Genomic DNA, 11,444 nt, shown 5'->3' with positions numbered 1-11,444 from the left:
CATCCACGAGTTTCTGTGATGTGACACACAAAAGCTGTTTTACAGAATGTCATTTAATGATATATTTATATGATTTGTTACCAGAATATTTCGCATGAATGCCATTAAATACCATAAAAATGAACTATACGAGCTTCGATAAAGACGATTAGATTAGAGACGACAGACGAGGTTCTTGATCGATGTTTTCAGTAATTGATTATAAATAATCCGCAATCTGCTACCTTTGTCTACATGAGTTTTGACAGGAGGGATTGAGCACAGCAACACATCCGAAGTGCACCCGACTTTTTCCAGGAATAAACAAGAATATTTCCCATTCTCTTTATACAAACACTCAAATGAAATGATGACCGAAGATACAAGGAACGTCACTGCTTTTTAAGTGCCCATCCTGTTTGTTTGACTTGATATCTACGATTCCAAGGAGTAAATCGGACACAAATATATATGAAAAAAAGGTAGGCCAAAGCAGAGGCACATAGTGGTTTTGTTAAATATATTTTAAACGGTAAACCATTAGAGCTTTTAACAGTAAATTCATACATTGCAGCACCTATAGTCACCCGTTAACAGGAGACTGCTTAAATTGGAAAGCTGTCGAATAATACATATAGCTTACCGTAGTAGCATTCTCTTTATTTTTAATTTCCTCATTATGGCCATAAAGTTGTTATAATAAACGACACGCTGTTTACATGTTTTTTTTAATTTTAAAATCATTAGAGAAAAAGATAACATGTATTCATATTTGTATTAATATTGTCTAGAATCAGTTGCCCCATGCAATATCTTGTTTTACCTTTATAATAAAGAAACAATTACATTAAATTGAAAGTTGACCACTTGGCCTGGCAGTTTTTTTTAATGATATCTCCTTACTGTTTACTAATTTATTTTCGTGGTTTCTTCTTATCTTTTGTGCCCTTCCTTTCATATATTGTCTAATTAGTTGTCATACAGTCTTTTCCCCTACCATACAGTTTATTGTAGATAATCACATTTATGAATTTTCCTGTTTAAGAAATTAAAATGATAGTCATTCATTAAAACATTTGAAATTATTATACAGGTGATGACTGGCTTTTTTGTCAGGTGATGGAAAAAAAAAGTTATTCTCTGGGAAAAAGTTTCCACACTACTCAATATCCTTCTCATTATTTGCCTGATTATCATCCCTGTAATCAGGCCACCGTACACTATTATTTGGCCCCTGTAGTGCTGATTCGCTTGTAATCTCCTTCAACACTGATATGATTGTACAGAGGCTGGCAGGTGTTCAAATAAGTTCTTCCTCCCAAGAAATCATGTGAATATTTTTCATCAAGCTTGATGAACAGGGTTTTATGAAGCAGTTGGGTTTTAGCTTCATGCTAATATGTTTTCATAATCTCTTTTTCTCTTCCCCCAGAATGATGTCCTGGCACTAGCAGTTGTGTACTGGACCGTCTGTGTGAGCTGGTGGACAGCTCTTGGTCTGGTGTGAGAGAGACAGAGTGAGGAAGTGTGTGGTGATGAAGGCGGGACAGAAGAATGCTGTGTGTATCATGTCTAGTCGAGAGCGAGGAGCACAATGCCTCGGCTCCCACAGGATCCTACAGCAGTTTGTGGAGGAAAAGACACAGCGCATGACATGGCAGAGTCAGGTAACTGCCACATGCATCTCAGAAGTTTCATCTGTCAATCTTAAATTCAAGGCAATATTACCTCATTACAATGTGTCAGAAGCAATTAGCTGCCTACTTATCTCAAATTAGCTGAGCTCAGTTTTAACATTTAAGACAACTGAGTTTGGCTTTTCATTACAGTGTCCACTTTTCTAAAGATAGATTATCAGATCAACAGGCACACATGGGTTGTAGTTTCAAAAAGGCAAATTCTGCCTTTCCACTGAAAATATGCATACTTTCAGCAACTGTTACCACAATCCATGTACATTCCAAAGAGGCAGAAATACACTGATATAAGGCTCCACTAATTCCCAGACAAATTAGATAACTGGAAAAACCAATAGACTTTAATGCACTATGTTGAACTGCAAATATTCATAGTTGTGAATGCCCAAAATTTCAGATAGTACTTTAGTCAGCACACTTTTATTTTGAAAAAAACTGAAATCAAACTGACCTGATAAGACACCGACTGCTTGGCACTAGTCTTATGATATGGATGTGAAATGATGTTAGTTCACCCAAAAAAGTCATGCCATCCAAGATGTTTATGACTTTCTTTCTTCTACAGAACACAAAGACTTTTTAAAGAATATCTCAGCTCTTTTGGCTCATACAGTGGTGTTTTTAAGTTCCTTTTTTAAACCATAAATCTCCACTTTTGCTTTCACTTTGAAAGTGAAAGTGGAGATTTGTGGAAAAAGTGAAAGTGGTGATTTATGGTTAAGAAAATAAATTTTTATCTGAAACAAATTTATATTGATCTGTTTCTCACCCACATTTATCATATCTCTTCTGAAGACATGGATTTAACCATTGGAGTCATATGGATTATTTTTATTCTGCCTTTATGGATTTCTGGAGCTTCAAATTTCTGATAACATTCACTTGCATTGTATGGACCCAAAGAGCTGAAATATTCTTCTAAAAATCTTTGTTTGTGTTCATCAGAAGAAAGAAAGTCATACACATCTGGGATGACATGCGAGTTAGTAAAAGATGTGAGAATTGTCATTTTTGGTTGAACGATCCATTTAAGGGTGAAATCCCTCTGCTTTTAGTTGAAAATGCTCCTTTCTTTTTCTGTCACAGAAAGTGGAGTTACCAGACAGTCCTCGCTCAACTTTTCTTTTGGCCTTCAGTCCTGACAGGTGAGAGTACTCTACATTAGACATTAGATGCCTGCCTGGACCTATAAGTGCCAAGCAAATGTATGTGTATTTGTCTCTTCATAGATCTTTGATGGCTTCCACCCATGTGAACCACAACATATACATCACAGAGGTTAAGACAGGGAGGTGCGTTCACTCTCTGGTGGGCCACCACCGTACGCCCTGGTGCCTGACCTTTCATCCTAGCATTCCTGGTCTCATTGCCTCAGGATGCCTGGATGGAGAGGTCCGAATCTGGGACCTGCATGTAAGTGTTGAGCTTTATCATATTGAATAATTGCTTTATCACCTTGTACACCTTGTTTTTCAATGTACTTTCCACAAATGTAGATATAAATATGTATTTATTGTATTTGTAAAATGTTTTTCTGTGGTATTGTAATACTTTGTTAATTTTTCTCAAAACTAAAAGTGTTTTGTGGTTTTGTTTCAGGGTGGCAGTGAGAGCTGGTTCACAGAGAGTAACTCTGCGATCGCATCTCTTGCTTTCCATCCTACGGCTCAGCTGCTGCTCATTGCCACCAACAACGAACTGCACCTATGGGACTGGAGTCGGAGAGAGCCCTTCGCTGTGGTGAAGACCGCTAGCGAGACTGAGCGAGTCAGGTGTGATATGTGCTGGAAAATCTTCGTTACTGTGGCTCACGGAGTTCAGTGACATTTATTATACTCCTTTCCAACAGTGCATATGACTCATCTATGCAGTGGCTTGTTATTGCTGTTTTTTGCAGGTTGGTGAGATTTGACCCATTGGGTCACTACCTTCTGACTGCCATTGTAAACCCTTCAAATCAGCAGGTGAGTCTAGGCAGTGCTGTGTTTTAAAAAGTAAAGAAGGTGATGCTCAGATTATTCTATTCTTCATAAAAGTGTCTTGTATATGTGTTTGTGCAAAGCAGAATGATGATGATCCTGAAATTCCAATGGATAGTGTGGAGATGCCACATTATCGTCATCGTTCCTTCTTGCAGTCCCAGCCTTTAAGGCGCACACCCATCTTGCACAATTTCTTACATATCCTCACTTCACGTAACTCAGCTTCTCAGGCCAGAGGCACTCTCCCTGCTGCAACTGAAGAGGCCTCTGATTCGTCAGGCCTCTCTTCTGGACCTTACCCTGGTTTGAGGGATCGTTCCCAGCTGCCATACCATGGCTGTGTTCAGCCACTTGGAATGGTGTGTTTCTGCAGCCGTTGCTCAGCAACACTGGCTCCATCGCCACCTGATGATGACCCTTCAGACTCGGCCTCCCTTGAGGGACAATCACATGCATCTACCTTTACTTCTGCACGCACAGAACCACGGTTGCCAACTGAGTCTCGTCCTGCTAATCGGTCCTCAGCATTCAGCTGCGTATATGGAGGCGGGAACAATTTACGGAACACATCTTCTAGCTCTGGGAGGAGGGGCGTGGCTGGAATGGTACCCAACCCACCTTTCCGCCAGCATCCGCTAAGCAGGCAAGGTGGAGGGCGTCTCCCTGGGGCAGATTGGACGGGCAGTGTGCTTGATGGACGAGGTCGTAGTATGCCTCCTCCCAGAACCAGTGCTTCCTCCGTTGGTCTGCCCCCTACTCTGCGACAACACAGGACTTCCAATCAATCACCTGTTTACACCTCTGCTGGTCATGGATGTGGCTGTCCTCCACCAGGGACAGGGGTTCATAACAGCAGCAGCTCATTAGGGGCTAGTTCCAGCAGGCACCGCCCGCTGGGGGAAGAGAGGCACAGCAGCCCTGCTTCCATTCGCAATGATCTGCAATGTAATCTTAACCGCTATTTTGTGGAGTATGAGCACATGCAAGACCTTGCACAGCCTCTAGAGGGCGTTAATAGGGAGAGCAGTAGTCAAGACCAGCAGGCTCAGGAAATGCTGAATAACAACATGGATCCAGAGCAGCCAGGCCCATCTCATTTCCAGCCATCTAACAGTGGAGAAAACCCCTCTTACAGTCACTTGAACCGCTGTAGAGTCTGCCACAACCTCTTCACCTACAATCAGGGTACTCGGCGTTGGGAGAGAACAGGTCAGCCGGCATCTGGTGAGGGAAGCACAGCTTGGCAACCTACTAGTCCTGCCATACACAGCTTGGCCTTAACCTCTCAGTCTGATCTCCACCTCCCTGAACGCAGACACATGGAGTCCAGCACAGGTGTCCCAGAACCTGGCATACCCTTTTCCCGCAGCATTGCTACTGGTCCGCATCAGGAGCATGCGGTTGGGCTGGTCTTCAACAATGAAACTGGACAGTTGGAGCGTGTTTACAGGCAGTCTGCCACCTCTCACTCAACTAATGTATCACAAGATGCCTTAAACCAGGAAATGCCTGAAGACACACAAGAAGATGATTACCTACGCAGGTGAGACAGTGGTCTTGTCCTAGTGCTAAAGTTATAGATCACACAAAAATGAAAATTCTGTCATCATTTTCTCACCCTTATGTCGGTCCAAATGTCCCTTAGTTCATCCCCTAATTGTAACACCTCAAACTGCAAAATGACTCAAAATGGGTGGGAAAATATGTTGGCAGATATTGTGGGCAGGAATAGGAAAACGGAAGGGGGTCAAGTGCTACTTCCAAAAACACTCACACAACAGAGATGTCTGAACCCCAAATAATGAGTAAAGATGAAAACAAAAGAGTTTAGGTTTGTATATTAATTGTGGGACAGTAGTGTGGCGTGAAGTCTATAGAGTAGTTTGCAAATCTGAAAAAATATATTTTCTTCAAACGTTTGAGAATGATTCATAGATATTTACTCTTACATGGAGTAAGCACAAGTTTAATACAAGTTAAATTCTGTTGACAATTCCAATTCATTGAAAATAATTTTGACTCATCCCTCATTTTCTGAAGAAAAAAGAATTGTGTGCATTAAGGCACATACAATGAAAGTAAATGGGTCATTACACAGCAGAAGCCACTGAGGCAATTTGTGATTTTTGGCAAGATTTCATATTCAGATTGTTTATAAGTAACAAAACTGATTTCCAATCAGTGCTTGAGTTTGAGAAAGTTTTCTATCCTCTAAATCCTAATGATCCTTGTTTTTTTGCATGAAATATTGTTCATTAGAAACTTCTGTTCTGTAATTAGACTACAGGTTAGGTCAGCATTTTTCTTTAGTAGATTGGCACTCAGATCATTTTCCTATTACCAGAGAGATAACACTGAATTAGGTGGCCTGAAATATCACATGTGTAATATGTGGTGTAACTCAAACAAACATGTCACTGCGGGTCTTGGTCAGATTCGTTGTTTGGCCAGTCAGAGGTGCTTTCTGTCTGTCAATCATGTTGTGCTTTCACATGGTAGTTTAGGAAGCAGGAGGATGAGAGCCTGGTTCTTGAACCAGATAATTTGAGTAATATTCAGCATCATAAGCGATTGTTTGTCTGTTATGCAAGAAAGCTATGTGCTATAATTACTTGTGACAACTTTGACATCTTTGAGATGTGGTGTAATCAGACAATTAGTTGAATTATGTGAGTCACTGTTGTTTTTTCCTGGAGGGAATGTCTGACTTGAAAGTCAGCTTGATCTGACCCTTCGCCCTCTCTGTGTGCACTCCATTAGCCTCGTAGGAGAGCGTGTCATCTAGATCTGGACCTGAACGGCAAATTATTAATGAGTTTCTTATCTGCATTATAAAACTGAAAATTCCCCAAAGCACAGAATAAGAAACATTAAGTTGAATGAGGTGCCAAACAATTTGTCTTTATGCATCTTGCTTCCTAGATTAAAAATCTCAATAGATATTTTATGGCTATGCGCTAGGGCTGCAACTAATTTTTATAATCGACTATTATTATTATAATCTAACGATTCAGAGACTTTTACTTTTTCATACTTCTGCCTGTGCAGTAAAGAAAAAATATACTCATATTGAACATAAAGCAAGTCTAAATATCTTATATGTTGCTTCTCAGGTAAATGTATCTTGTTAAGGATTTTTCGATATTTTAAATATTATATTCAAAATTCTCTAAACATTTTTTGTTCTGCAGTATAGCTGCTAAAGTAAATGCCCACAAAGTTGCAGTGGTTTGCATATTGATATCCATAGCAATGGAACTGTGAACAATATGGCTGTGAACAAACATGGATGCCAACTGTTTAACCCATTTGGTGTTAGCTGTTTTTGATTAAAGAAATATAAGAGACAGTGGACTACACTAGATGTAATGTAGACTTTAGCTTGCTCTGGACCAGGAGTCGGGAATCTGTGGCTCACGAGCCACAAGTAGCTCTTTGTTAAAAATCAAGTTGCTCACCAGGTGTCTCACCATTCGCATGGTCACATGGTCATTTATACTTTCTAGAGATAATTTTCCTGTAGAAAGTGTGGGCGCAATTGCAAAGCTTGAATCAGTGACGCATGATTTCCTTTCTCCTGAATTTATCATACAGCCTACACCTGGTGAACTAGGTTTGCATTTTTATGCGCAGTGGCGGGACATTTTGCTGATGGACCAGCCACTGTGAAGGGTGACTTGTAAGATGTCTCTGAGTGAGATATGACAAAAAGAATTGACATCAAGACATGCGTTTGAAGAAACATTTGATTATACTGGATTTTGAAGAACCAAATGCAGTATTTCATGCACTGGTAATTTTGCTCAGACCTGTAAGAGGACTCAGAGTGACACATGATGTTAGACTCAAGACATGCGTTTGAAGAAATGTTATTATATTTTATTTTATAAAAACAGACAAAAGTAAAGCCATCATTGCTCGTGTCTGATTTGCTGTTTGATTGGAGGCGTACAGCGTGACCCTGTCTCGTGGAACAAATGCATGTTAAGAGTTATAACTCCTTTTCATTCATCTGAAAACTTTTTTCAAGAATAATGTTGTCTATGAGAATGCAGCAAATGATCTCCAATAGGGTTGCAACGGTATGAGATTTTCATGTTATGATAACCGTCTCAGAAATATCATGGTTTAACGATATCACGGTATACGGTATTACACAATTAGTATTATCAGTGAAAACAGAAGGGTTATTTTATTTATTTATTTATTTTTGAGCAAACACTTTATTATAATTGAAACTTGAAACCATTTATTTTATTGAAGTGTAAAAAAAAGTAATAATAAACCGAATTATAAACATGATAAAAATAGCATGTAACTATAACATGTTAGTTTACATGTTAAATGAACTACTAAATGAAAAATAACATCAGCTGTGTGAGCTTTTAAAGTAATGTCCTATGATTATTAACAGTTAACATATACTGTAGGTGCGTGACAGCACCGCCAGACTGCTCCTGTCTGTACCTTTAACTCAGTGCTTCTCAACTGGTTTTGCTTCAGGACAGATTTCACTTTGGAAATCAAGTGTCGACCTGCCATAGATCAAACATAACCTGTATTTAATGTATCCTGGGTCACATTTCCTTTTATGTTGTATAGTTTTGTTCATGGTTTTCCAGTACAAGTACATGCAGCAAGTGACATTATTTTTGTTGTTGATATCAAAATCTACAGGAAGTTGTCTCTCGCCCTTTTCAAAATTGAAGAGCATATTTACTTATATGAGCCCATTATTATTATCCTGTTTGTTACCTAATATTACATATTTATACACATATTACACCGAAGGAAAGGCTCCTCATTACCATGGTTAGGTAAGTGTGCTAGTCTTAAATAATAGTAATAATAAATTAATGTATTTATGAAAAATAAATACTAGCTGAAACACATCTTGAAACTTTAACTAAAACTGCCACTGTTGATATAAAATGATGTCTTATAGATTCTACCCTTAGATTATTTCAAATAAAACTATAACATTTTGTCAAAATATAACAGTTACTTTTACTCATGTAAAATCCTGAAACAAATTTTTAAAGGTGTTTAATTAATTTATTTATTTTGGCACATAGCATAGTGTTGCTCTTTTCCTCCTCAGTGCTGTTTGGCATGTCAGGGCTGCTACTGTTTGAGAGGCTCGAATTGAAAATCTCCATAACACTTTAAACTAGAAAAGTCTCACTAGAATTGAAATTGGTCACATCAGTTTTGATGTCTGTGCTCCGCAATATCGAGGGAAGCCTAGTTGTTGAACGCGCATGCCAGAGAGAAGATTAGATCATTAGCGCAAGATCGTTACACTCGTGCGAAAGTGGAGATGATTATCATTAAATCTTCCTCGGCAGTCCTAAATAGTCGATCACTTGGGCGGCAGCCAAAATACCTTCAATGGGAGAACCATGGCATTGTTCTTTCCCTGCTGTCCACGACCCAGTCCAAATAGACCAGTTGAGAAGAACTGCTTTAACTCACACACACATACACACACACACACACACACTCATGTCAGACCATCTCCCCTTGCTTCTCTCAGACATTTTCTCTGCTGCATGTTTGTGTGTGTGACGCAAGCTGACGAGTCTGACAGACAGTCGAGAAGGAAAGGAGATGTGCACGTGCATGTGAGATTCTCCATCCAGTTGCATTTTTTTTATCAATACCGTAGATAAGCAAATGCACATGGTATGATAACCGTCCATTTTCAAACCGTGGTATACCGTGAAACCCTAATCTCCAATCATCTCATGAGGTGCTGTGAGTTTAGTTTGCTTTGTCTATGGAGCAGTTTGCTCTTAAGCATTGTGAACGCAACTCTGCAGGTTCAGTAATATATTTTTTTCTATTTAAGAAACCAAAACGAATATGATTAAATCGTAAAATAATACAATTCTAAGCGTTCTGTTGTATATATTGGCTCTTTAGTGAAAAAAGGTTCCCGACCTATTCCCGATCCTGATTTTTCTATTACTGTACCTCAGACAACCTGTCAGTGTTCAATGAGTGACATCACTGCATTAATTACTAGTTTAACTAAGTTCTGTACACAATTTTCAGATTTAATATACATACAATTCACTACTTACATTTTTTTTAGGTGTGAATTAGGTTGTAGAATGTGGTTGACACTCACTCACTTTGTATGTACCGAAAATCTCCAAAATGGTTGATCAAGATTATGATCAAAGAACATATTTCAAATCAGCTGTTAAATCTGGCAATAACGAAATCATAAATTTAGATTCTTTATTTCTGATCTTGCTAAAAAACTATTTTTTTAGACTGATTCAGCTAATGTGCATGCACATTCTTGAGTTAACTGACAGGCTGTATGTAAGAGGTGATTGACTCTGTTACCTGTAAGGTGCGACTTCCTTTTCTACATCTGCCATATTGGGCTTTCCAATTTCTCCCCTTAATTTTAATATTTGCAGATAGTGCTCCTCTGCAAGTGTTTCTGCAATTCTAGCAACAGTCCATCGGGGGGCAGTAGCTTATCACAGTGAGCATATTTCAAGGCAACTTTGCAAAGATATCTCAAACACCAAATGGCCTATGGGCTTTTATTCTGATTATGTGCTTGCACATTAACTCACAATCCCTCCTCTTTCATGTGTCTGATTAGCATGTGCATGGCGGTGCTTTAATGCCATTGCTGTGTAATGCAAGTGCCACACTTGTGTCTTTGTCATTTGACAATCTCGCAAGAGTCTCGCTCCAGTTCAGTGATACAGTGACACAAAGTCTCAGTATACGTTAAATCTGCCTTCTTACTATAGTCTAGACTAGAGAGTTAGTAATCATAACTGTTGTTTAGTAAAATAACATGTTCCTTAATTAAATAGCATAAAAAATAACAGCATTGTTTAAATGTTGAGAGCAACCTCAATACTGCAATATAGAGAATAACAATTGTTGTTTACATTTTATTGTAGAGTAAGGAAAGACTTATTTAAACTTGAACATAAAATAGTCTTAACTGTATTATGAGGATCACATGAAGCCAACTTGAGATACAGATATTCTCAGAAGTAACAGAGCAGAACATTTCTGAAAGACTTATTTATTGAGCAATAGTAGTAGAGTATTGTATAATTAATACAGAATAATACAGCTTTAAAGAGCTGTGTTTGCTTCATCTCTTTTAAAATGCAGATCTTGAACTTTAAGAGTCAATGGGAGCAAACAAACCAAACTGCCTGAAAAAGCATGAGAATTTGAGTGAGAATCGATACGTTATGCATTTTACTGTGAGTCAAAGGGCAGAAGATGGTTTTCTAATGAAGGGCTGAGAACACCCACACCACAAACATGCACATATACACACATCACACTGAGTTGTGCTGAATAAAAATGCCCTTTTCGCTACAGGTCTGTCCATCTCACTTTGTACCATGTTGGTCCAAAGCAGCATGTTTTTGTCCTCCGGACTCTGTCTCCTCCCTTAATGGCCTTCAGCAAACTCTGTTTTGTCAAGCGTAGTACAAACACGAACTTAACAAATGCTCCAATTTAACAGGTTATTAACTGATTCCTAGCCAAGCCTGGCAAATGGCAAATCATTACTTGCGCATTATATTCATTTAGCCTTTGCATAGCAGTCGGTAATGAGCATACTAATGCCCTTGCACAAATTAATGAGATATTTTAATGATTGCGATGGAGGTTGGTGGGGAGTGTTACTATAGCTATATACAGAGTGACAAAAATAGTTTCCTTTGTGAAACTGATCCTTCCATTTGTGTGATGGCCAATTCACAAAGTGAGTATATATACATGTACATGC

The 11,444-nt window shown here is 38.8% G+C and overlaps 1 protein-coding gene across 3 annotated transcripts in view; it reads left to right on the top strand.

Annotated features, from left to right (window-relative positions):
- Positions 1–254: 254 nt before the first annotated feature.
- ambra1a (autophagy/beclin-1 regulator 1a) overlaps positions 255–11,444 on the top strand; it is a 92,818-nt gene continuing 81,628 nt past the window's right edge. For all 3 annotated transcript variants that reach the window (XM_052153782.1, XM_052153772.1, XM_052153790.1), the window contains exons 1-7: positions 255–461; positions 1,412–1,646; positions 2,763–2,821; positions 2,906–3,089; positions 3,276–3,448; positions 3,574–3,640; positions 3,742–5,201. In XM_052153782.1, the coding sequence (XP_052009742.1) occupies positions 1,515–1,646; positions 2,763–2,821; positions 2,906–3,089; positions 3,276–3,448; positions 3,574–3,640; positions 3,742–5,201 (2,075 nt within the window). In that variant the 5' untranslated portion in view covers positions 255–461; positions 1,412–1,514. The remainder of the gene's footprint in view (positions 462–1,411; positions 1,647–2,762; positions 2,822–2,905; positions 3,090–3,275; positions 3,449–3,573; positions 3,641–3,741; positions 5,202–11,444) is intronic.

This window comes from Xyrauchen texanus, chromosome 2 (genome assembly GCF_025860055.1).
Source record: "Xyrauchen texanus isolate HMW12.3.18 chromosome 2, RBS_HiC_50CHRs, whole genome shotgun sequence".
Taxonomy (NCBI): domain Eukaryota; kingdom Metazoa; phylum Chordata; class Actinopteri; order Cypriniformes; family Catostomidae; genus Xyrauchen; species Xyrauchen texanus.
The sequence above is the reverse complement of the archived record's forward strand: the minus strand, read 5'-3'. Positions and strand labels throughout refer to the sequence as shown.